This window comes from Labeo rohita, chromosome 16, assembly GCF_022985175.1.
Source record: "Labeo rohita strain BAU-BD-2019 chromosome 16, IGBB_LRoh.1.0, whole genome shotgun sequence".
Lineage (NCBI taxonomy): Eukaryota > Metazoa > Chordata > Actinopteri > Cypriniformes > Cyprinidae > Labeo > Labeo rohita.
Genome location: NC_066884.1, coordinates 25440154 through 25467789, shown reverse-complemented (window position 1 = coordinate 25467789; position 27636 = coordinate 25440154). Strand labels below are relative to the sequence as shown.

The 27636-nt window shown below is 36.4% G+C and overlaps 1 protein-coding gene across 5 annotated transcripts in view; it reads left to right on the top strand.

Moving 5' to 3' along the window:
- The window catches only part of fhod3b (formin homology 2 domain containing 3b), a 203040-nt gene extending 180240 nt beyond the window's left edge, over positions 1–22800 (top strand). For 4 of the 5 annotated variants that reach the window (XM_051131512.1, XM_051131510.1, XM_051131507.1 and 1 more), the window contains 12 exons: positions 405–902; positions 1742–2658; positions 7868–8026; positions 9164–9346; positions 10971–11090; positions 14316–14477; positions 14939–15129; positions 15379–15571; positions 19991–20014; positions 20522–20702; positions 20804–20965; positions 21916–22800. In XM_051131512.1, coding sequence (XP_050987469.1) covers positions 405–902; positions 1742–2658; positions 7868–8026; positions 9164–9346; positions 10971–11090; positions 14316–14477; positions 14939–15129; positions 15379–15571; positions 19991–20014; positions 20522–20702; positions 20804–20965; positions 21916–21998 — 2873 coding nt within the window. In that variant the 3' untranslated portion in view covers positions 21999–22800. The remainder of the gene's footprint in view (positions 1–404; positions 903–1741; positions 2659–7867; positions 8027–9163; positions 9347–10970; positions 11091–14315; positions 14478–14938; positions 15130–15378; positions 15572–19990; positions 20015–20521; positions 20703–20803; positions 20966–21915) is intronic. The other variant, XM_051131509.1, reaches the window with a different exon arrangement.
- The last annotated feature ends 4836 nt before the right edge of the window (positions 22801–27636 follow it).

The window sequence follows — 27636 nt, the reverse complement described above, 5'->3', positions numbered from 1 at the left end:
TAACCATATTTATGACTCATCCCACACTACACTGACTTTTGTCCAATCAGATGCTCTCTAGAACAAGAATGTCCCTCCCACCAATAACGTTTCACATGACAAGAAATTAAGCTCATGGCTTTGACATAACTAACATCTACTGGCAATTTAAACATGCAGATGAACCTCCTGTATGTCCCACCCAAACTTCCTTTTTCAATTTTCCAACAGAAAACTGAAATTTCATGTGGCTTTTATTTCAGGACATGGTTAGTGTAACTTGTAAGGCCTTTAGTGTTTTCACTGGATGGAGGATTCATTGTCACAAGTTTATTTTAAAATGGCCTTGTTTCATCATTAGTTCCATGGAGGCTGGGCTTCTTATCTGGAACGGGTACCGAGCCAATCTTTTTTTCCCCCCTCAGGAACTGAGTCTGAGACAAGCCGTCCGGTGCAGGCAGCAGTCGTATGGCCTTCCTCAGAGCCTCCCTCTGCCTCAGCGCCTGCGCCGGTCTCACCCTCCGAACCAGAGGAGGAACAGAAACCTGTGGAACCATCAGACATCACACTCTGTCTGTCTCCAACAAACTCTGAGCCAGAGAGACCTGAGACAGAGGAGAAAGCGGAGGATGCTAAAGCCGAGGAGGGTGAGGCAATGGTGTTGAGTGGATTGGAAGATGAAAAGAAAGAAGAACCAGAAGGAAACTTTGAGGAAGATACTAATGGAACGGGTACAGAGGAGTGTGTGAGAGAGCAGATGTTAGAGAGGGATGTAGAGGAGAGTGCCATCCTGAGTGAGAAGGAGAGGCAGAATGAAGAGCTGAATGAGAAAGATAACTGCTCAGCCTCCAGCATCTCCTCAGCCAGCAGCACTCTGGAGAGAGAAGAACGAGAGGAGAAACACGTCAGTGACAGTGACTCAGGTGAGAACAACACATACACAAGTCAAATTCTTATTTAGCATTTTTTTGGTCCCCCAACAGACATTGTATAAATAATTTTTCTACTAATTGTAACTAATTGTAATTGAGAGTTAGCTGGTATGTAGTTGTCTAAACGTCTAAAGTGGACTATCGGAATGAAGTGTAACAAATTGTTCTTGCATACTTATAGTCTGCATCTAGAACTGCACCTGTCAAAGGTTGAAGACCAATTGACTTTGTTCAATTACCAGTGACTTTGTCAACCAGTGACTTTGTTCCTCATGTTTATGATTTAGTGCCTTGGTATTTTGCAAAGATTATTTCGCATATGTGGAAAATTGAGCTCTGGGGAAAATCATCCTAGATAAACCTGTGATGGTAAAAGTGTTGTAAAAGTTAGAAGAGTCACAGATGTGTTATTTAGCAGACACATGTCTTTTATTTGAAGCATGTACATCACTTGCATCAGACAGACAGTTATTAGAATTTGATTTAAATGATGCATTATGTTGCAGTTCATAATAAATTTACCAGCCAACTGGCATATTTACTCACATTGGTTTGCCAAGCATCATTTTTTTTTGTAATAATAATTATTCAAACAACAGTTTTATGGTCAGAAAGAAATATTTATAGCTAGTTTTGTTCCCAGTTTAAGGTTATTTTCCCAGTTTACCCACCATTGGCAGGTGTGACAAAAAGTTTTGGACACATTTTCTTAGTAAGCTAAATTTTTTTCAGCGGTGAAAATTCATTCCAGTTTCAGCGTTTCTGTTTTCCCTTTATTGGTGCCGGGTTACATACATATTGTTGAAACTTGCTCTGAATTTGTATCTTAGGCCAGTGGACAGACTGTATGAATGCAGCGGATGTGAACGATCAGTGCAACAAAGTTCTTAACAGCAAACGCTTCATGCTGGACATGCTTTATGCTCAAAACAAGAAAGGAGAGGAGGATGAGAAAGAAAAGGAGAATGAGAATGAGAAAGGGTGTTCAGGTCAGGACTCCTCTGTGACCAGCCTTGCTAATCGCATCTCAACTCTGGAGGCACGTCGGCAGACTTGCGAGGACAACATGAAGAAACTGGATGTGGAGCATCTGGATAACCAGGGTAGCGTACGGGCTGTGGCTGAGAAATTTGGAGATTTGGTGAAAGGACTGGTATTGCCTCATGAGGTGGAGCATTCTGGGAAGGAAAAGCAGCAGGCACAGGAAAAACCTCTTCCGGCTCCTTCACCAACACCCCCTAAAAAGGAGTCGGACCACATATGGGACCAGCTGATGGCCACGCCACGGGAGCTACGCATCAAAGAGCTGGACTTCACGGACTTGGGAGAGGAGGATGATGTGGACATTTTGGATGTTGGCAACATGATCGGGTCAAGTGACCTCACACCACCTCCTCCCCCGCCTCTCTGCTTGCCCAGCCTTCCACCCCCGCCACCGTTATTTGGATGCCCTCCACCTCCCCCTATGCCGGGCATGATGATGCCCCCTCCGCCACCTTTTTTGGCTTCAATACCTCCCTCACATCTCGGATCTCCTCAGCTTAGTCGAGGAGAGCCTCCGCTGTTCCAGAAGAAGAAGAAAACCATCCGGCTGTTTTGGAACGAGGTCAGACCTATAGACTGGCAATACAACAACCACAAGAGATGCAGGGAGTCACTGTGGTCCAAACTTGATCCGGTCAAACTGGACATAGCCAAGTTGGAAAACCTCTTTGAGACAAAATCCAAGGAGTTGCCAGTTACAAAGGTACAGTTAAATTACTTCTTTTCCAAATATTAATCATCAGGTCTGCTTTTTTGTTGATTACATCTTCAAGATTATTGTTTTACTTAATATTACACAAGTTATTTCCTCATCAGTGTCATAATAGTTAATGGTAGAACCAGAGTTATCCATAAGTATAGACCAGGGTAGGGGTGCACCAGTCATTTTGATGGTCTTACATAAAAAAGGGTTTAAAGGTCACTACATTCTTAGTAACTAATAGTGTATGGCTGATGTTTCAATTAGGGGTGTGCCCGAATAGTAAATCTGTATTTTGAAAGGCACGGAAAACAGATAACGCTTCTACAGAACCACTAAAGGGACATGGTTAGCTGCTTGCTAGCGGTAGCCTGTTACAGTACATAAATTTTCACTTACCACATGAACAGAGTAAGGAGAGATGACTGATAGGACGATGGTGAATGATTTGCAGATCCTGAGCACCACTGACAAACATCTAATCTTGTAAAATGTGTGGTAAGTACTGCTGCTCCGTAGTATACACAGAGTACGTGTGATCGCGAATCTTGAAAGTAAAAGCAAAAAGCGATTTCAGTGCCCTGGATATTAATAGTGGTTCCCTGATGTCTGCAGTTTACATACAGTATATTTACCAAAAGATATAATTGCGCAAGCATTGAAATATATTTTTCCTCCCATCTTGTATTTATTCCCTTTAGGGGTTCCGTAATACATATAATTTCCTTTCCGAAACGGTATTTGGATTCGGGCACATCCCTGTTTCATGCTTTATTGGTTTCTTGCTGGAGAACCGTTAAGATGTAAAATGTAAAATGAGTGTAAATGTCAATATTACTGGTTTCTGTCCCATGTTTTAAGCACATTTTTGGATGTAGCATAAAAACACTGGATGAAAACACTAAGATGTGCATAAAAAATCTTAAAATGTGCATAATAACTTACCGTATACGCTAAATTAAGGTTGATAAAGTTTTTATCCAATAAAAAAACATGGGCATAAACTATGATGTAAACACATGTAACAAATAAATTCCTCAATGCGCAACAAAAAACTCTGACTTTGCCTTAGATAATATGATTGGATAACTGGACTAAACTGGACCAATTCTTATTGCACACCTTCCAAATATTTTAGTTATTCTGGAATGCCTGAACCAAAGTCTGTCATCAAAATGATTTGGCTTCAATTGTGTCTCACACAATTGCATGCTCAAACATCTCAAGCATCTGCCTGCAAATGCAAGATAACATGACAGCGTTTTTTTTATTGCATTTCGTCTGCACGCTCTGATGTGTAAGTAATTTATTATGTAGGAAAGCCAAGCTACAGCAGTTTCCCCAGTTGCAGCAGCTCCATTTTTACTATTGATAATTTGCACCTGCTTTACAGAAAGCGACAATTTTGTTTTCTCTAACACATAGGATGTTTATGCAGTATTCCAGTTTTTCTGCAATATTTGCAACTTAGGATGTAAACATAGCTAGTGACATTAAATAGGCCTATGACTACAAAATTTAATTTTGTTAGGTGAAACATGAGCTCACTGATAAAGTTAGTATAGTAGTCTCCTTTAATTTTATTGTATTAAACCATTATTTATGGAAGCTTTTGTAAATACTTTAAACAATGTAGAGGTCAAAACACCCTTAACTAAAGAAAAACAATGTGCTCACTGTAAATAAATAAATAAATAAATAAATAAAACACTCGAGCCAACCAGCTTTAGGTGTTATAAATATGCTCAACTTAAGGAAAACATATTGTATCAACTTAAAAATTAAAATTATTTTGTGCTTACATCAAACATAATATTCTAAAGTTTATCAAATCAAAAATAAAACGTTTCAATAGTTTAATAAGCTTGCATTTTTCTGTTAACCTGGGCATTAATGATACATTGAAGTATGTAGAACTTACTTAGTATGTCTAATTTGTGTATCAGTTTGTTGAGATAACTAAAAGGTTATATAAAGTTCATTTTGTGCACCAAAGCAAGTTGTATATACTCAGTAAAATGGAAGAAACTTCAATGAACACTAATCACAATAATGGTGATAATATTTTTTTGATAAATTCTTGCTGTTTAGCATTTGACCTAAAATGTACTTTATTTAATTTATTTAATGTCAACTTTTTCTACATTCGATAGTTTAGTCAACTTTTGAAATAGAGTTTGTCTGACAAATTTAAATTGGATTTTTTATGGTACAACAACAGCCTTGCATCAAGATGGCATTTTTCCTGTTTTTCTTGGGCAATGAAAAAATTTATTTTTATTGCTCTACTTTGATTTTACCTGGCTTTTATCAGCACATGTGAACACAAGCTATAGCTTCTAGAAAGTTGCTTTGATCTTTTCTGGGCCTTTCTTCAGTAACACATGGTATGAATTCTGACACCTTCCGTTGCCCATGTGCGGCCTGCACAGCTCTTTCTTATGACATGATCGCACGTGTTTAGAAAAGAGCTGCAGAATGTAGGTCAGAATGGTAATAGGTTGGTTGATTGGCTCTGATGGATTCCTTGTATTACCTAAAAGCTTCATCAAAGGTGCTTTCTGGGATCCATAAATCCTGCTGCCACTCAAAACAAAGTCAAGTCACAAGTCAGAGCTTGGCCGAAACATTCTTAACCTAATCAATACAGCCTGTTACGAGTATCTTGAAGTTTGTATGTGTGCTATACACTGAAACATGAACTGCACCGTCATTCCAGTTCATGTACGTTCTTTTTCATGTACAGAGATAAATCCCTGATTTAATGGAAAGAACACTGATGTTCACCATCACAGATTTTAAGTGTTGGAGATGAATTTATGTTCTGAAGATGCAGATCTATCATATTATTTGGCTTGTTCGCTCTAAGATGGTGTCTCAGAAATGTGGCCTGCATGGGGTTTCCTCTCCTCTCTGCTCTGAGCAACCTTTTCCAGCTGTTTTTCATTTTCAACCCGTTCTCCCTCCCTTTTTCCTCCGAGCCCCTCCTCTCCCCCAGTTTGGCAGCAGACAGAGTACCATCATGGCTCTGCTTCTCCAGAAATATTCTCCATCAAAGTCCCAAAATAGCCCTCAGGTGCTTGCGTGCCTTTTCAGCGAGTAAACATTAAACATATCCCGGCTTTGTGTTCATATCTCAGGAAGCCATTTTTGGGGTAATTATCCACATTAAAGAAATGCCTTTCCTATTCAGCTCAGTGACCAGCGTGAGAGTAAGAACAGGCTGAAGGATCCTTATTTCATACTAGGTGTGGGAGAATAGATGTGTATCATGATGGGTGAAGCAGGCTTGTTGTGGGAACTAGAAACTTTCTTTTTATTATTAATGTTGAAAGCAGCTGTGCTGCTTAATATTTTTGTGGACACTGTGGTATGTTTTTTCAGGATTCTTTGAAGGATAGAAAAGAGCAGCATTTATATAAATAGAATTTTTTAGCACTGTAAAAGTCTTTGTCATCTTTGATCAATTCAGTGGATCATTTTTGAAAACTTTAAAGCAAAATAGGCCCTATCTTTATTAATAAATGGCATATTTAAAGTTTAAACAACTACCTTCTTGCCCAAAAAACTCTTAAAACTACATTCCGTGACACAACAATGGTAGTATTTTTAAAATTATAGTAAGCATATTGTGTAAGCAGAGTGATACAAATGGTAAAATTGGTCCTGTGGCGATACTGGTAGAATAGGATGGCTAGAAAGACCTCTTAGCCATTCAGATTCAAGAACGAGAATATATCAGGGGCATTTCCTCTAAGAAGCGTTAATGAGAAGGCTAATTAAAAAAAAAAAAACTAAGTAAGTAAAAGTAAGTTAAGTAAACAACTCACATACTTAGATATAACCACTTTGTTACAGCAAAATAAGACTTGGTTTTTAGTGAGTAATCGGCTTGGTAAAATTTGAAGTAAATCTCCCTATCTGCAACCAGTATTTACTGAGCTTTGATGACTGATGATCCAGAAAATTCAAAAATAGTTAAAAGTTATCTATTAAAAATGATTGTTTAATTGTTACTGCCTTAAGTAATTATTTTGGAATAAATGTAAAATGCTTAAAAACCCTTAACTTGGTGAGATTCATATGTGCCTTTAACAGTGTTGGGGGAAACACATTACAAGTAACGTGAGTTTTTAGTCAGATTTTTTTTTTAGGTAACTAGTAAAGTAACGCATTACTTTTTCATTTACAAGAAAATATCTGAGTTACTTTTTCAAATAAGGAATGCCTGCTACTTTTTTTCCCCCATTTATTGATTGAAAGCTCCCCTGTCCCCATGTGGAGAGAAATCGGAAGTAAGATGTCATTTTAGTTCTAGAATAAATGTTAACATGCATTAATTCATCTCACTCACAAAAAAACAGACTCAGTATTCATCAAAATGAATAAAAACAGTGAAATGCAAATATGACACAAACCTGCAATAATTAAATAATACAAATATCTTTTATGAATTTAATCCCATTTTATTAACCGACGTCTCTGCTGCTGATTTTTAATGATCCAGTTTAGTCGTACTGACTAAGAGTGTTGAAGAGTGTTGAACTTTCTTCTTCTGCATTCTACTGTACAGATGTGTATATTTACTTTTCTCTCAGCCTGAGGCTTTTAGTGTGAAAAAGATTTTACATTTGCCAAAAATAGAATTTTTATATTAAAAACAAACAAGCAAGCGTTGCCTAGATTTAAAAAGTAACGCAAAAGTAATGTAACACATTACTTTCTATAAAAAAGTAACTAAGTAACATAATTAGTTACTTTTTAGGAAGTAACACAATATTGTAATGCATTACTTTTGAAAGTAACTTTTGCCAACACTGGGCTTTAATAAATAAAATACTGATTACATTGTTAATCTAAAAATCTACAACATATATATATAGGAACAAGTGTGATGGTACTATTTAAATAATGCATAAACATGAAATTAGGACTCTTAAATTTTGAAATGTCAGACGTTTTTAATTAGCACATTTTTACCACAAAATGATAATCATTCAGAGCATATGAATTTGAAATCAGGTATTGAAAAAAAATAAATAAAATAAACAACAAAAAGATTTTGAAGATTTTCCTGCGATGCATGCATCATGTTTTTTTGTATTTCGACAGAATACAGTTCTGTTTTGTCTGCTGAATCTAACTGGCAAATCTTCTCAAAGTGCAGTCACTATGAATAACTCTGATGATCTGTTTATATATCTGATTTCAGAAAACGGCAGCAGATGGGAAGCGTCAAGAAATCATCGTTTTGGATTCCAAAAGAAGTAATGCCATCAACATTGGCCTGACGGTCCTGCCGCCTCCTCGCACCATCAAAACAGCCATCCTCAACTTTGACGAATACGCCTTGAGCAAAGAGGGCATAGAGGTAATACTGAACCGGTTTTAAAATCGCATTCCGTTTCGCAAATTATGCCAAATCAACTGCAAGTAATCAAGCAAATTCGACATGATGAAATTCTTAAGAAAGGCTACAATAAAACTCAATACATACGTTTCAATTCTAAAGCTAGTTACAATGCATGGTTACACTTTAATCCTGAGAATGCCAGACAGGTTACCATGCGGAAAACACATCTGTCCTTAATACTAACCTTGTTTTGAGTCCACGTGAGTCACATATTCCTTGAACCCCTCTACAGTTCGCTTTGCTCTCTCTTTCTCTTTCTCTCTCTTGTTACATCGATCATTCAGGCATTTATGATCATCCCCAGACTGCTACATGAAAGCATATTTCTACCAAAATACATGGTTCTCTACAACTGTGTTCAACAAGACAGAGACATACTGACTGAAGTCGAGTTGGCAAACCAAAAGAATCGAGGCAAAGCTTGTGTCCAAAATAACTCAACCCCTTTGCCCTGAGAGCATATACGTTTACTTTGGATTTCCGCAAAACCAATAGATTTTACCCTTAAAACTAATGTTAAGCAAGTTGGTTTGGCCGGCGACTCAAACTGAAGCATTTTTGGCAGTGCTCATATAATTCATCTCAAAGATTAAAGGTTAGCAAAATGCTTCATTTAGCCTGTTACAGCCCATGATACAGATCTGAGGTAAATGTCTCAATATCAACATGTGAATAATGGAGCTCCCATTTTCTCATAAAATCTGTAATTTTTTATCTTTCGTCATGGGAAAAATGGATTAGAGTGTTTCTCTCCACCCTTTATGTCTCTACAGAGAACGTTATATTCTCACCGACAACCGCAATTTATGTTTCTCAAGATTTTATCAGAAATTTCACTCTGGTCAGGAGAAATTACCTTTTTTATTCGATTATTCAGTTGTGCAACAGTGGGATATCCTCTTAGCAGATGAAATAGCAATGAAATAGTCATCATTTCCCACATTTTTTCGCAAAGCCGTGTCTTCCCAGGTGTTGTTATTCATCAACGCTCAGATGATTGATGGAGCGAATGCCTTTCTAGGGGTGAATCCCCATATACAATGGTTTCTGACAGTGATACTAACACTCCCCGCTGGGTCTCGTGCTCTTTCGTAGAAAATCCTGACAATGATTCCTTCGGAGGAGGAGACGCAGAAGATTCAGGAGGCCCAGCTGGCGAACCCCGACACGCCGCTGGGCAGCGCAGAGCAGTTCCTCCTCATTCTGTCCTCCATCAGCGAGCTGTCCGCCCGCTTGCAGCTTTGGGCCTTTAAGATGGACTATGACGCTCTAGAGAAGGTTGGCCTCATGTTCTGTTAGCTCACTTATACAAATTAAATGACATCATTGTGGTTTGGGGTCAATTACTTTTGACCCCGCCTCTACTAAAATGTCAGCAGAGGCTCTTAACTACTGGGTTGTGATCCAAAATGGGGGTGCCAGGTCCTTTCTGATAGGATAATGGATAGCAGGGAGAAATCAATGCTAAATGTATTTAATGAAGTGCAGTTAACTAATACAATGATGTATGATTTAGATCAGACATACTGTATACAGTTTGCTTGACATGTAACTTCGAAAACCATGAACTAAACCACTCAAATGAAATGGAAATGTAATTAAGACCACATTAAATATGGTTTTCAATATGGTTTTACATAATAAATTATTGGCAGAGAACATGAAACTAGAGAAATGTCAAACTACAGTTACAAATCAAACTGTAAAGTTGATTGACAAAGTTGGGTTACAGTAATATATTTTAAAAAATGCATTAATACACATAAAAGTTTAGGGTTGCCAAGTTGCTGTTTTTTTTTTTTTTTTTAAGTAAGTAAGTGTCTCATGCTGACCAATACAGTAATACTGTAATAATGTGAAATTTTATTACATTCATTACAATTTAACAATTATTAAATTTTTTTAAATATATTTATAAATGTAATTTATTCCTGTGATGACAAAGCTGAATTTTTAGCTTCAATACTCCTGTCTACAGTGTCACATGATGATTGTTTACATAATATATATGTGTGTACTGTGTGTATATATAAACACACACACACACACATGTCTGTATATATTTAAGAAAAATGCTATATTTATATATTACAAATATTTTTTAAATATAATATCAATTATATGAATAGAAATATATATATATATATATATATATATGGAAATACATGTAAATATTTTCAAAAAATATACTCTATTTGTGTGCATTTATATATACATAATAAATATACACAGTGTACACACATATATATTATGTAAACAAAAACTTTTATTTTGGATGCGATTAATCGCGATTATTCGTTTGACAGCACTAATGTTTTTTGGAAACCATGATATTTTAAGGATTTTTAAAAAAAAAAATCTTTAAAAGAGGATTTAAAATGAAAACTTTTTGTGGCATTATAAATGTCTTTACTGTCAGTTTTGATCAATTTAATGTTCTTGTGAAAACATTTACTGTATCACGGTATATAAATATATTAGCAGTAATGTATAACAAATTCTGAAAATTGTTTTGTTGTTGTTACACTGTAAAAAACAATTTGTTGAGTCAACTTAAAATAATTTGTAACCTGGCTGCCTTAAAATTTTAAGTTGATTCAACTCAAATATCTAAGTTGTTACTTACAACTTAACATTTTAAGTTGAATAAATTTATTTTAGTTGACTGAACATAAAATCTTAAGGCAGCAGGGTAACAAATTATTTTAAGCTGACTCAACAAATTGTGTTTTTTATTTTTTACGGTGTAGAACAGTGTTAGGGCTGTTTGAGTTTCTCTATTATATGATGAACAGTTTTGGTATTGTGTTGGGATAACAGATCCTGAAGCAAAACCACCGGTCTGCAAAATTCTTTCCCAGAGGCTATTTATTTCAAATCCTTTCTTTTTTCTCTCTCTCAGGAAGTAGCAGAGCCACTCCAGGACCTGAAGGAGGGCATGGACCAATTAGAAAAGAATAAGACGCTGCGCTACATCCTTTCAACTCTGCTAGCTATTGGCAACTTTCTCAATGGGACCAATGTAAGTGCCAGCGAATTCTACAGCTCTTCTTTCAACCCCTAATCTCTCCATCTCCATCTGTCTTTCTTTCTGTCTGTCTGCTGTATTCGCTTAGATCTTAATAACGTTAAAAAGGCTGATGGAGATAAACCTGATAAGGTGGTGAGTTTGGCATGAAATTTCTTTTGTTACCGTAAACCATTGAGCGTGGGCAGCAGAACAAAGCCAGCGAGAGTCATGTCACGTCCGTGGGGATTTCTCCATTCCCAGCTCTGTCGTGCCTCGCAGACTTGCAGACAGGATTGAGATTCTGTTAATCATATGTTAATGAAGCATTGGTCAGAATCAGCATGGGAGCTGCACATAGACTCTGCACACGTTCAAAGCGCTTTTATCTTAATGCGACTGATGCTAATCAACTAAACTACATCAGAATAATGTCAAAATGAGGCCTTTTTTAGGAAATGATTTGATGATGGACCAGATCCAAAGTGACTAATGCTCTCAAGGTGCATGTGATTTTCCACATCAGAGCTCATTTCATCCGCGCATATTTACACTTTCAAATTTATCTGATATAAAATTTCCCTGCTTTTCCAGCACGCATTACACTTTTCTTGTTTTTTTTTCCTTTTTTATCTTCAGAGACCAACCGTGGCAAATTTACTACACTTATTTAAAGTAATTAAGGAATGATTAATTTCAGTAAATATGAAATGTCTCATAACATGTCCAGCACAAATGTATAAACAGTTCTGGGTTTGGCAGGTTAATATCTAATCTATATTTGTATACAATGTTAATTTTTCACAGTGATTAATGTCACATAACATGCACATTTTTTGCCTCTAATAAAAGGGAACCCTGGGTAGTAAGGTGGTGTCTCCTACTGAAAAATGTAGGAGGAAACCCATGAAAGATTTATGTTATTTAAGAAATGTTTTATACATATTTTGGACTATGTGGGGCACCATTATTTAGATTGCAATCGGTGAGCTATTGGCGCTACCTGTTGCTATTTTTATCACAACATAACTCGGAAAATAAAATACTGATATGATAACCAGTGGCATTGCATATAAGCATCGATTTTTCCCCACAAGGAGTCTAAACGTTTTCGGATATTGAGTGAAATCCAAGAGAACAAAGGCACGGGTCTTTACGAGGTTTTATTTGTCCATAGGCTTTTTTCTCCTCTTCTTATCGCTAAGAAAGCAGTGAAGACTTACATCGCTTCTCTTGTTGCCCTTTGACTGAACATTACAACTAAAAAACACACAATCTGGTATCATATCAGCATTTTATTTTCCAAGTTGCTTATTCGAGTTGCGGTCAAAAATAGCAACAGGTGGCGCCAGTAGCTCACTGAGTGCAACCATTTGTGACCCTGGACCACAAAACCGGTCTTAAAGGAGAAGTCCACTTTTAAAACAAAGATTCATATATAATGTACTCACCCCCTTGTCATCCAAAATGTTCATGTCTTTCTTTCTTCAGTCGTAAAGAAATTATGTTTTTTTGAGGAAAAAAAATCTGGATTTTTCTTCATATAATGGACTGATATGGTGCCCCGATTTTGAACTTCCAAAATGCAGTTTAAATGCAGCTTCAAACTAATGCGGTTGTAAACGATCCCAGCCGAGGAAGAAGGGTCTTATCTAGCATAACGATCGGTTATTTTCATAAGAAAAAAAATACAATTTAAATACTTTTTATTCTCAAACGCTCGTCTTGCCTTGCTCTGCCTGAACTCTGTGTATTCTGGCTCAAGACAGTTAGGGTATGTCGAAAAACTCCAATTGTATTTTCTCCCTCAATATCAAAAATCATTTCAAAGTCATCCTACATTACTACAAAAGTACCATCCCAGTCTTTGCAAAGTAAACATGCAAAAAAGGGATCAAAAACCCTTAACAGAAAAGGTAAAACAGCGATATAGGACGATTTTGAAGTTGAGGGAGAACATGAGATGGGAGTTTTTCGACATACCCTAACTGTCATGAACTGGAACAAAAACAGTCCAGGCAGAGTAAGACAAGACGAGCGTTTGACATTAAATAGTATATAAATTGTATTATTTTTATGAAGATAAACGATCGTTTCGCTAGATAAGACCCTTCTTTCTCGGCTGGGATCGTTTGAAACCGCATTTGGGATCGTTTAAAGCCGCATTTAAACTGCATTTTGGAAGTTCAAAATCGGGGCACCATTATACTGAGAAAAATCCTGAATTTTTTTCCTCAAAAAACATAATTTCTTTACGACTGAAGAAAGAAAGACACGAACATCTTGATGACAAGGGGGTGAGTACATTATATGTGAATCTTTGTTTCGGAAGTGGACTTCTCCTTTAAGTAGCATGGGTATATTTGTAGCATACAAATACAATGTATGGGTCCAAATTTTCTTTTATGCCAAAAAATCATTAGGATATTAAGTAAAGATCATGTTTCATGAAGATATTTGTAAATTTCCTACTGTAAATACATCAAAACTTAATTTTTGATTAGTAATGTGCATTGCTAAGAACTTCATTTGGACAACTTTAAAGGTGATTTTCTTAATATTTTTTTTTTTTTTTTTTTTTTTGCACCCCCAGATTTCAGATTTTCAGATAGCTATATCTCGGCCAAATATTCAAATATTGTCATACCCTAACAAATCAATGGAAAGCTTATTTATTCATCTTTATTCATCTTATGACTGGTATTGGGGTCCAGGGTCACATTTCATGTCATGAAAAGAATGGCGCCCCCATAGTCCATAATATGTATAAAACAATGTGGATTTTTAAAGAAAATGTAAATCTTTCATGGATTTTCTGCTACATATTTCAGTAAAAGTCATCATTTAAGTTATAATTATATCTTCTAATGTTTTAAAGATATTAATTTGCTGTGATTTGGTTTTAAAATTATTAACACATTTAAGACATGTAGCTCACTAGAATGCAGTTAGTTGCCCTTAAAATTCAAGATGTGAAAGAAGGAAAAAAGAGCCTATATAGGTATATAATATTGTGTTAAATACTGTCTGAACTGTTTTTGTTTCAATTAAAAATCTGTTTTGTTACTGAATTAATGCAGTTTAATGATTTTTAAATTATATTATTACAAATGACCTTTTAGGGGGTAATTTCTCAGACAAAGTTTATGTGCAGTTAATTAGAATAATTAATTAGATTAAATGTTTTAATTGCTTAAAAGTGTTATGGTCTTTTTTTTATTTATGTGATTGTGTTTTCAGGCTAAAGGCTTTGAGCTGAGTTACCTAGAGAAAGTTCCTGAGGTGAAGGACACTGTTCACAAACAGTCTCTACTGCATCACGTCTGCTCCATCGTCGTGGAGAAGTTTCCAGAAAGTTCAGACCTCTACTCTGAGATTGGAGCTATCACTCGCTCTGCTAAGGTTAGCAGAACTCCCGCAGCGCATTTACAGCACCATCACAGCTTTTTTATCATAATTTCATATATTTTCATTATATTTAATATGGTACAGGGCAAGAACACCTGACCTTTTGTACAAAGAAAATCACATGATCACTATCACAAATTTACTTATTTGACTAGTATCCTAGAAATAGTGCACAATCTTATTTCGCCTTTATTACATTTCTTTGTTTTAAATATTTTAAACACTAAAACTTTGTTCATTTCCAGATTTAAATTAGATTTTAATCCCAGAATTTCAATATCGTCTCGGATGTTTGGACTCCAGTGTACAAACAATGGCAGTGTGCCACGTGCAAAGGAAGAAATCAAGGCTTCACAAATCCATGTGTTGTTGCTAAAAGTAATGCATTGCTTTTGAAGTGAACGGACCAATCATGAGCTGCCTTTATTAAACACCGGTTGTCCTGTCTTCTTCAGGTTGACTTCGACCAGCTGCAGGAAAACCTATCTCAGATGGAGCGTCGCTGCAAAGCATCCTGGGATCACCTAAAGGTCATAGCCAAACACGAAATGAAACCAGCCCTTAAGCAGCGCATGTCGGACTTCCTTAAAGACTGTGCAGAAAGAATTATCATCCTAAAAATCGTGCATCGTCGCATCATAAACAGGTGCCTAAATATGTTTGCAAACATATTCTATCTATCTATCTGTCTATCTGATTTCATACCACCTATGAATGTGGTTTGAATCTAGTTTGCAAAAATGTGAGTTGGATTTTGTGTTTTTTTGTTGTTCAGATGTTGTATATGCTAAAAGCATCATTGGCTTTGTGCTGCCTGTCTGAACTAAGCCTTAGAAATTTTGCAGAGATGTCTGAAGATCACTTAAAGTGATGTCGCTGTGTGTTTAATCTACAGGTTTCACTCATTCCTGCTGTTCCTGGGCCACCCTCCTTACGCAATACGAGAGGTGAGCATTCATCGCTTCAGTAAGATTCTGAGTGAATTTGCACTTGAATACCGAACCACCAGAGAGCGAGTGCTGCAGCAGAAGCAGAAACGAGCCAATCACCGTGAGAGGAACAAGACCCGGGGCAAAATGATCACAGAGGTGAGTGTGAACAATTGCAATACAAGATTACTATGCAAGGATCAGTTTATAGGGATAGTTTACCCAAAAATGAAAATTCTGTAATCATTGATTCACACTTATGTCGTTACAAACCTGTTTGAATTCTGTTCTTCTACTGAACACAAACAAAGATATTTTGAAGAATAACTAAACAGTTGACGGTAGCCATTGACTTCCATAGCAGTGTTGCCAAGTCTGTGGTTTTCCCGCAGAATTGGGCTACTTCAACACTGTTGCCGCAGGTTGTTTTTGATGTCCGCGGGTTGAATCGACCCCAATAACGTCCAGTGTTGGGCATGTTACCTAAAAACGTAATTGGTTATAGTCACTAGTTACTTCTCACAAATTGACTAAATGAGTTAGTATCTGAGTTACATCATTATAAAAGTAACTAATTACCAGGGAAAGTAACTATTGTTTTACTTTAAAAAAAAAAAAATAAAAATGTCACAACTTGGATGCCCCAAATATTAAATATGTTGAATGAAATTTAAATTAAATGATTTTTTTAGTTTGCTCACCAGATATATAAAGCTTAATGGCACAGTTTTTTAAATATCTGAATGTACACTTAGCATCAGTCAGTCAAGCATTATAATATGACATGATAATTTAGCATTAAACTTTAGTAATTACAGCTTTAAAATAACCATGTATGAATGCATATTTCGTCGCCTTAGAATTATAAGGTTCTATCTGACATTTTTGTCAAAATTTAGTTATTCACATATTCTTATTCGGTGACAACGTATTTACATTATGTGATGTTTCTTTTGTAAGCTGTGTACATTTTGGGCCTTTTTTAAGAAAACAAAAATGGTTCTATCAACAGAAGTCTATGGAACACAAAAACTTATTTTGAAGCTCAATATCTCAAAAGTGCTCAGAATGCAGATAGAACCTTATAATTCTAAGGTGATGCTTTGTCATATTTACTGAACTTAGGACTGGTGGTAGTGCGTAAGATATCGTTTGTATTTTAGTGTTTCTATAAAAAAATAATACTGAAAATAAAACAAAACTACTATGAATTCTACTACTAATAACAAAATAAAACGCACTAGGGATTAATGAGCTGCTGGGTTCATGAATATTAATCACGTTGTCTGCTTTCACTCAAACTGATTTGCTGAAATCGAAAACAGGGCTGATAATAGGTGAGCACCAGCCAATGAGATTGCCGTTTGCGCATTAGTTTCACCTACTACCCGAATTCCAAAGGAACTCCGTTATTTTGATAGGAAAATACAGCAAAGAATATATACATAACGACAGCTAGTCATGTGCTTTCGCACTAAAGTTTACGGTTTGTCAAATGCAGGTACGCTGTGCGCATCCATTCAGATGAATTGAAAAATAAAATCATAATAAAATTATAATAAATTATAGTAACGCTGCATGTTATTGTCAGTAACGGTAACGGCTTTGTAACAGGGGAAACAGTAATTCGTTTGATTACTCGTTACTGAAAAAAATAACGCAGTTTATTTATAACGTCGTTATTCCCATCACTGATAACGTCATATTTAGGCCCTGAATTGTGTATTTACCAGGGGAACCCTGACAAAACACGCGTACTTTATCCCCCACGAAACGCAATTGAGCTAGTTTTGAGTAGCAAATGGGCGGGTTTTGTTGTGAAAACCTGGCAACCCTGTTCCATAGCTATTTTTTTTTTTAATAGCTGACGTATACTGTTTGGTTACCCACATTCTTCAGAATATCTTTGTGCTCAACAGAAGAAAAAACTCATTAAGTCAAAAAAAAATTCTGTCGTCATTTATTCTCCCTCATGTCGTTCCAAACCTATATGAATTTCTTTCTTGTGTTGAACGCGAAAGTATTTTGAAGAATGTTGGTAACCAAATAACATTTTCAAAATATCTTCTTTTAATAATGTTATAAGGGTGAGTAAATGGTGACACAATTTTTTATTTTTGAATGAACCATCCCTTTAATATTAAGGGAAAAGTTCTTTAGTCTAAAAGAAATTAAGGTTTTTGAGGAAAACATTCCAGGATTTTTCTCCATTTCAATGGAAGCCATAATTGCAGTTTCAACGAAACTTAAAGGACTCCACATGATGCCAACCAAGGAACAAGGGTCTTATCTAGTAAAACGATCAGTTATTTTCTAAAAAAAATAAAATTTTAGATACTTCTTAACCACAAATGCTCATCTTGGACTAGCTCTGTGATGCACGTCTGTCTTCACACATTACATAATCACATTGGAAAGGTCACATGTGGTTAGTTCTTCATCTCCAGTTCATAACTTCAAAATCATCCGACATCGTTGTTTGACCTTTTTTTGGTAAAAGCCGTTTGACTTTCTTTGCACGTTTGCTAAACACTGGGTTGTAGTCACTTTCCGATGTGACTATGTAATGCGTTAAGTCAAGGTAGTGCAAGATAAGCATTTGTGGTTAAAAAGTGTATTCATTTTTATTTTTTTGTTAGAAAATAACAGATTGTTTCACTAGACAAGACCCTTATTCCTCAGCTGGGATTGTGTAGAGCCCTTTGAAGCTTCACTGAATCTGCAATTTGGACCTTCAACCTGCTGATCCCCTTTGAAGTCCATTATATGGAGAAAAATCCTGGAATGTTTTTCTTACAAACATAATTTCTATTCAACTGTTAAAAAAGAAAGACATGGATATCTTGAGCCTTTTTCAAAAAGCTGTTTAATTTCTGTGCTTCATCTTTGCACCACAAGAGGGAGTCATTATTCTTTCAGATGCTTCCAGCGTCTTATTCACACTCTGTGTCTACTTGAGACCAGTGAGGTCTGATTGTTATCGTGTGTGTGTTCTATTTCCCTGCGTCCGCCTCAGGGTGTTCAGAGTGGCCACAAAGCACGCTCACCACTTGCATTACAATAATAAAACATTGTAAACCTAGCAGTCTTTTGTCGTGGGTTTTGCAGCTCTGGACTTGCCCTGGGTATTTGTTACTCCAGGAGGCCAATTTAATGCCTCTCATGGGGGATGTCATAGCCAGGATAGCCCTTCATGGCGTGTTATGCTTGGCGGGGGTCTTCCTTAGTCTAAGAAGGGTGTCTAATTCAATCTCTGTGTGAAAATCCAAACCTTTGGATGTCCCTGTAGGAGCGCTGAATGCAAGCTCACGCTCTGTAGAGGTAGAGCTGAGGTAAAGGAAGGAAGTGCAGTTACACATGTTGCTGGAAAACAAGAAGTCCAAGTGGATTATGTAGAGATGAAACGTGTGTTTACATTTTTGAAACCTCGTTTTGAGAACAGCTTGTAACTGGGCTCATTTTAAGTTTTTTTATTTATTTTTTGTTTTGTTTTGTTTTTTTCTCACATGCAATAACGATATATACGTTGAATCTCACTAAAATGCACATAGGTCATTTTATAACACAAGCAAAAAAAGGGGGAAAAGAAGTTATATTTTGCATAAAGTAAATTATTTTAAGGTGATTCTTGTTCAATTATTGATATTATGATCATTTTAAATGTCATTTTTTAATTGATTTAAATCTGCAAAAAATGTCCAGGTCAAATTTTATCTCAAAATATTGGAATAGTTATTTAAAATAAAATAAAATATAAAATAAAAGCACAACAAATGCTGCCATTATGTTTATCAATTTACCAAATTTTCCATTTTAATAATATTTATTTTATTTATTTACCAACAAATGTGAAATTCTGTTGTTTAATTTTAAAATAAAATAAATTATATAAATAAATAATCATAAATGCAGCACAACAAATGGTACATTGAAGTTTTTAGTTTTACTATCATTGAAGTGATAGTACCATTTTAATTATTTATTTATTTCCCAGTGTGAAATGTAGTTGTTTTATTTTATGGTCATTGGAGTTGGTGGAAAAATGTACTTATCCTGAATTAAAATAAATAAAATAAAATAAAAAAAAGCATAAATTTAGCACAACAAATGCTGCCATGATGTTTACCATTTTAACAAATTAATTTATTTCCCGAAGTGAAAAGTTTTTGTTTTATTTTATGTTTATTGGAGTTGGTGGGAAAAAAATTACTTATCCTGAAATAAAATAAAATAAAATTCAATTATTTATTCATTACTTTCTTCCTGCCTTCCCAGTGTGAGATGTTGTTGTTGTTGTTTGTTTTTTTTTTATTTATGATCAGTAGAGTAGTTGGAAAATGTACTTATCATAAAATAAAATAAAATAAAAAAAGTTATGTATTTATTTATTTGTTTGGGGTAATATATGACCTGGACATTTTTTTTTAGTTGCCTAAAGTGCACTAGAATGAAATTCAGGCTAGTACTTTTTAAAATTTGTTTTGGAACTAAGAGTCTTGAAGTGCCAAACCAAATTCCAAAAAACCAAAACATTTCCATCTTCTCCGTCACGTGACATCTTTCATTTCTTCTCTGTAGAGTGATGAGGAAGAGGATGATGAGGTATGCGTGTATCAGTGTGCTTTTCTGCGCTTGTGCATGGACGGGTTTCACGTTTCTTCCTGTGATTCCACTGACCTGTAATGTCTAGCATGTATTACCAGAGCATTTCCAAGTTTGTACAGTATCTAGAGGATGTAAGGGATTGAAGGATTAATATTTGTACTATTTTTTATTGTATGCAATGATCGTGCTTCTCCATGTGGACTTGAACAGAAGATAAGAGCATGTTAAACTTTTGTAAATAAAACATGTTAAACAAAGCTAATACAGATGTAAAACTATTTCAAGATCAACTCTGAATTGAAAGTTTGCTATTAATAAGCCTTTATGCACTAATAAATGACTAATGTGTGAATAATATACTAAACCACCAACCATAGATTGGAATTATTTATATAAAACATATTTGTCTGAAGTGAGACTAATAGTAAATGATGAAAATATATAACACAACCAAACAAGTTTTTATATAGAATGAATTGATTTCTTTATTATTTCTCTCCTCAGAGTGGGAAGTTTGCAGGGACTCCTCTGGAGGGTCAGGAGAGTCAGCCGCAGGGTTTGGGCTACACGGAGGACGCAGCTGAACATGAGCAGATGACTGCAGTACTTCGCACCAGCCTGCAGGGTGGCGACAGTCAATCCTCTGTCCTCCCCGGCCTCCGCACACGGACTCGAGCCACTCGAGGTATATTTGTGTATTTAGAGCTACACATGATGCTGATTTGCAGTAGCCATACGTGCTCAACTTGACGCAAACGTTCCATACTTCTCATCTTTGTTTTCTAGGCCATACAGCACTTTTGTCTGCTGCAAATGAAGACACTTCTAATTGCACAAATGACACAGCGGATGAAATCATGGAACGCATTGTGAAATCAGCCACTCAGGGCCCCAGTCAGCGCGCACAGCCCCGTGAGAGGAGACGCTCCAGAGCCAACCGCAAATCCTGTGAGTCTGCGAATACCACACACACAACTTGTTTGGAAGGGCTTATCTCTATGCCCTAAACCCGTCAAAGAGTTTAGTTTAGAGTTTTGAAGGGATGACGGGTGTAGAGGACCAAAAACTGTTCTTTGGAACACACTTCAGGTTGTCCCAAAAATGAAAATTCTGTCATTAATTACTTATCCTCATGTCGTTCCAAACCCGTAAGACCTTTGTTCGTCTTCGTAACACAAATTAAGATATTTTTGATGAAATCCGAGAGCTTTCTGACCCTGCATAGACAGCAACGCAACTGACATGTTCAGAAAGGCCGGAAATGATTGTAGTAAGACCAGAAAGGTAGCAATATTGTTAAAATAGTCTCTCAAAAATTAGGGTTGAACCTTTGATGTCTCACAGACTATTTTAATGATGTCCTTACTACCTTTCTGGGCCTTGAATGTGTCAATTGTGTTGCTGTCTATGCAGGGTCAGAAAGCTCTCGGATTTCATCAAAAATATTTTAATTTGTGTTCTGAAGATGAACAAAGGTCTTACGGGTTTGAAACTACATGAAGGTGAGTAATTAATGACAGAATTTTTGGGTGAACTATCTCTTTAAATATGGTAGCCATGATTGTACTCATTCCAAAGTGGCCTTCGGAGGAGGATTTGTCCCTTTTGGAACCAAATTGTCAAAGATTTGGTAGCAATTGACTGCCATCATATGACTGACAGACTGCAACGGTTTGAGTTATTAAACAACATCAATTAAACATTAAACAAATGTTTCGGATAGATTTTTTAATCATCCTTGTTTTAAAAATAGATGATATTTGATTTATTGGTATTAGTTTAAATAGTTTATTATACTTTTAAATTGTAATAGGAGTTTGAGTATTTAAAGTTCTCTATATCTATATCATCTTGAGCGCTTCGTTCTCTCATTCATTCCGTTTTGATTTCCTCTACAGTAAGAAGAACACTGAAGAACGGTCTTACGCCAGAAGAGGCGCAGGCGCTGGGATTGGCCAGCAGCTCCGAGATGCAAGTGTGAGACAGCAGCAGCCGCTCAGGGTCTCGGCACACACACCTAAACACAAACAAGCTAGGACAGGTCACTTTAGCTCGTGTTTGCTTTCCTCTGGAGCGGGTGCATGTTTCTGGGTTTGTGTTTTACGACGGTTATTGCTGTGGACAATTTGTATTCTCACAGGGGAAAGGGATTATAATCACTAACCCACTATACTTTAGTTATCCTGGGACGTGTAGTCAGACCATACTCCATTTACTAGCTTATGCATTTTGTCCCAAGGTGGTCGAAGAGAATCATTGAAACCACTCAGGTGCATGTTCACTGTTCCTGCGGACTGTTAATGATATCCCAAACATTGTTTTAATGCATTTTTGAAAGAGAACAAGCACAGTTGCAGCGCAACTTCCTGATGCACAACATTTATAGACGCTCACACACACACACACACAGCCTGTAGAATGCTGATTGTCCAGTTCTCCAGTACAGAGACGAACGTCCGTCTCTTACCGCTGTGGCCTTCAGAATGATCCCAAAGAACCGTGTTCGAAGATGACTGGATGCTGTCTCACCGTTTTTGTTTTGTACTGGCTGTTTGGATAAATTCAAAAGGCATTGAATAGTAGCACCTTTAACGTTCATATCTTGTGTAAATCAGCAGCGATTCTTCCCTGGTTTACTGCTGTGGTAAAACTTGTTTGTTTCTTTGTTTGTCCTGTTTTAAAAAAAGCAGGGCTTCTCATGTCACATGTCCGACTGCTTTCAGATAGCTTTAGGTTGCGCAAGAGTGATAGGGAAAAAAAAAAAAACATAAAAAACGTAAAACCTTTTAATTTCTGCTAAACCGTGAAGTCTCTTTGTCCAGTCGAAACCTGTTTAACTTGGATAAAGATGATCAAATTACTTTGCACACAAATAAGAACAAACTAGAAAGTCGTATTTCTCTTTTCCTTCCAGCCGTCATTTCCTCATTCGTTGTCTTTGTAGTAATTCATTTATTTCAACATGCAAAAGTAGATAATCGTCTATTTAAATGAAAGGACTTCTAGCCATATTTGGTTTTAAAAAAAATGATGGCATTATAAAATGAGTGCCTTGACGAAATGTTGCTTTTTTGTGAGAATCTCATTATTTGGTCAGCAAAGGAAGGAAGAGGAAAAGATTTTAGGGCATTTTAAAGGATTTGTTCTAATCCAAGTTGGATATTTTGGGTATGAATTGATCAAGATGTGAGCTAAAAGTTAACTTTCTAGCAAAAACTTGTTCATTTTGTCACAGAAAGTTATATGATTTCAAATTATAGCCCACAAGTCATAGACTACTTGTTTTAGTGTGTTTTCTTAACAATAGGTCAAAGTACATGGATGTGTGGAAAAGAGCAGCATGACGATTCTTCAAAATAGTGAACATTTTTACAGAACTGCAATAGTCATATTGGTTTGGAGAGAGTAAATTACAAAATACTTTTATTTTTTGTCCTCTGTGGTAATTTCGATAAATCTTTTTTTTTGGGAAATTGGAAATTTCACAGATGTACCAGAGAGACACGTGTCCACTGTTAATAATAATAATAATAGTACCATTCAGCACCTTATCATGTGTAGCATGCAATTTCGAAAGGAATTGGAAAATTGAGTATTATAAACTTTATGTTTTTCAACCTTTTTCCCTCAGATTTTTATTCTGAGCATTATGTGGATAAGAGATTAGATACGTGTAAAGTAGAACCTTGATGTAGAGGCTAAACATGAGAGAGATGCTGTACAATTGTGTAAATGTCACTTCAGCGTTTTTATTTTTTGTTGTGTTCATGTTTTGTTTGTATTTTGTATAGAATAGTGTATTATAGGTCAAAAGCAGTGTTATTCTGTGAAAATTCTAATTTAAGAGAAATTAAGCCATGCATGGTTCAAACAATAACAAACGTCAGCGGGCGATGTCATTATTTTGTGGATGTAGCCTGTGATGTCTCGATACCCTGTGAACATAGCTTTTGTTTCATGTGTTTACGCAGCACAGACTTGAAACATTGTCATGCACCCATCAGCCCTGCTCAAATGGCCTTTGATATTATTGCACTCGCATACTGAGTTTCACCCATCGCTACAAGTGCCATAAAAGTTGGTTTTGAATAAAAGATCGAGAATGTGAAAATTTGACTTCTAAATTCCAAATGGAAAAGCATTTACTGTACTTTGCAATAAAAAGCTTTTACAGCAACACCTAGAACACAGAGTTGGACTCTTTCTTTCTTGGTAAATGTGTAATTGTTTTCAGTTAAACCGAACTGTTGTGTGAAAAAATCTATAAATAAATAAATACTGTCTCTATAGTACTTTGGCCACAAATTAGTCTGATTGGTCAAAAAAAGTTCAATTTGGTCATCTGGAAAGTATTTACAGCGCTTCACTTTTTCCACATTTTGTTATGTTACAGCCTGGCTGTGTGTCCACCAAACTGTTTTAGCCAGCTGAAAATGGACAGCTGTTGAGACCAAGCGGCAACCTCCCGGTCTCCCTCTTGAAGCCAACACGGAAGTGACTATAACTGCAATCCCCATGTTAAAATCCCCAACTTTACAGCAGAAAAACGTGTTTACAGCCTGGTACAAAAAGTGGTTTTGGTATATATAGCTAATTTTGCCCTTCATGTCAACTGTGAGGGGGGTGAATATTTTCATAACTCATCCGTTTAAATTGTATTAAGCCTTAAAGTTCTGCATGGGCGTGGCCACTTGAGTGCCAGGTGGATTGCCGCTGCTGTCATCACCGTTGCGCTAGGTGGGTGTGGTTTCAGCAACCAGCTCCACCCACGTCCCACCTCTTTGCCCATTTTCGATTATCCGGGAGTGACGTGCAGTGACGCGATTCCAAGATGGCGACGGCCAACTCCCGCCCACTAAGAGCTTCAAAAATACTCTTCAGAAACCTATGGGTGACATCACGGACACTACGTCCATATTTTTTACAGTCTATGGTTGAGACGCTGTGGTTGCTACAGTATGATACAGAATATCCGCGTATATATATAGCAAACACATAGCGAATGAAATGTTTCTCCAAGCATTATTTTTCATAACAATATTATAGTAGTCCGGCAATTTAATCTGTTAAAGACAAAGAAATGTTGCTTGGTCGTACTACGAGCAGGGTGGTCGGTATTAGTCCCGCCCCTCCTCCACTCTGATTGGTTAGCTGACCAGAAAGTGACAGTGATGAGCGCAGCGTTTTATTCAAAGTTGAATATTCTTCAACTCTCTGCGCCATGAAAATAAACACCCGAACGCTCAGTGTGAAAAAACAAACTCGGCGCTCGGCACGCTCCTGCCGTTTTAACTCCTTAAATGCATGACTGTTTCACCAATCATTATTACATATTCGGGTCTTTAGCGGCCAGGGCCTATATATCTAGCATGGATGGATCTCTAACTTCTGCAATAGAAAAAACTCTCTTGATATTTTAAGAACAACTACGGAAGAATAAAATAAAGCATATTTTGTTACCTTTTGAAACTTAGAAGTGTTCAGTTTGAGCAGATCATTGTACCATCGCTGTCATCGTCGGAACACTTCTACAGTACATTCAGCATTTGGATGATATTCACCATCTCAACCATATTCACAAAACTTAAATAGTTTGATCGCTGGCAGCTTATTCACCACATCCACCATCAAATAACAGTAACATTTATATTTTATTGCATAAAGCCATTCAAACCACTTTAATTTTTGCTTATGATATTCTTTTGTTTTATGCCTGCGATAATTACGAGTTAAACATCATGTCATTTTTGCCTATTAAACAGTGCCACCTCAAGCAATAAAGGTGAATTGCATGTATTTAGTCATCAGATATTTACATATTTTTGCGCACGGAAAATATTCTTACACTATTACCAAACTCCCTTTAAAGGGGTCATCGGATGCCCATTTTCCACAAGTTGATATGATTCTTTTGGGTCTTAATGAAAAGTCTATAATATACTTTGGTTAAAAATTCTCAATGGTTGTGTAAAACAACACCCTTTTTACCTTGCCAAAACCAGCTCTGCAAAAATCATCTCATTCTGGTCGAGGCTGCTTTAAATGTTAATGAGCTCTGCTGACCCCGCCCCTCTCTTCTCTCTGTGGAGAGATGAGCCGGTTTACTTTAGCCGCATTTAGCCGCGTTTAGCCGCTAAACTAGCACATTATTAGGAAAGGCGATCGCAAAGATTCATAAAAAAACCCTTATACTCACTTCTGCTGTAAGTGAAGCTGGATCACAAATGATTTGCACGAACATAGACGGATATATGTAGATCGGGAGGCGCATTCCCTTCACAAACAAATGTAATCCACTGCATCTTCAGTGGCTCAGATGTCAGGAGTAAATGACAACCACTATGTTCATTATTACATCCAGCAACACAACACCCCAATCGCTCAATCAGCGATATTCTTGTATAACTTACATCTCTGCTCCGGCATCGAAACAAAGAGGGCAGACTGTGACAGCTGATCTGAGGTAAAATGCTCATGTCAATCAACTATCGTGGGAGCGGACTCTGTCGGCGTGACGCCACAACGACAGGCATCTGAGAATGGCTCGATTTGAAAAAGGGGATTATTTTTACAGATTAATTAAAAGACACTGCATGGATTTTTATCATAAGGCACATGTGTACATACACTGCCAACACACATTAATGTTGAAACAACATGTAAAAGTGAACTTAGCATCCGATGACCCCTTTAAATGTTTTATTTTTTCTCACCAAATACTTTGTTACCAAAATCTGTTTTTGCATGTCTAATTATTTGTAAGCATAAAAACAAAACTTATTTCAACTTATTTTTAAAACAGCCTTATAAATTTTTTCTCCTCAGAAATTCAGTGTTGTGCATGTAAATTTTTTCTAGTTATCAAATAAAGGCAGAAAACATGAATTAAACTCTGGAAAACAAACATGGAAGAAATGTGTGATTATTCCTTAAAAAATAAAGTTTTAATAATGTTAGTAGTAGTAGTAGTATATACATTCTGCTGAACGATAATATTTTTAATATTATATTTTTACTATACTTTTATTTTGACGGGTTGCCGTGAATACCTTTAAATTTGACGCTAGTTTTACTCAAATGAAACTGTAAAATGCTCATGAAGTGACTATCAGAGAAGTTCTGGAAATTGTTTGTGTATTTATGTCCTCATTTAGTGAGGCGGCAGAGGCTGAAAACACTGCGAGCGTCACGTGTGCTACAGTATGTGTAGTAAACAAAACTCTTCATTCACACAGAGACACGCAGAACACTCAGGATTCATATTTAAATAGTCTTTTGCAGCTTAATATTTACAGATACTAGTCCGTATCATGATTTGATTTAAGTGTAATGACCTACGTTTGATTAATTCATTCAAAGTTTGACAAATTACGTGAAATTCCGTGTTATACAATAAATTATAGGGCCCTACATACAGATGCATTTCTGAGAGATAAAGTCATAAGTACTTTTTTCTCCCCCATACAATTCATATAAACTCTCCAAGAACAGGGTTGTTAGACATATCACCACCTTTATTTAGGGTCATGTACAGCAGATGGTTCTTTTGCGGTGTCACAGAGCTCCTCTAAAATGAGCTGTGACAACATAGAAACTGATGGAATCTCATTACAATCATA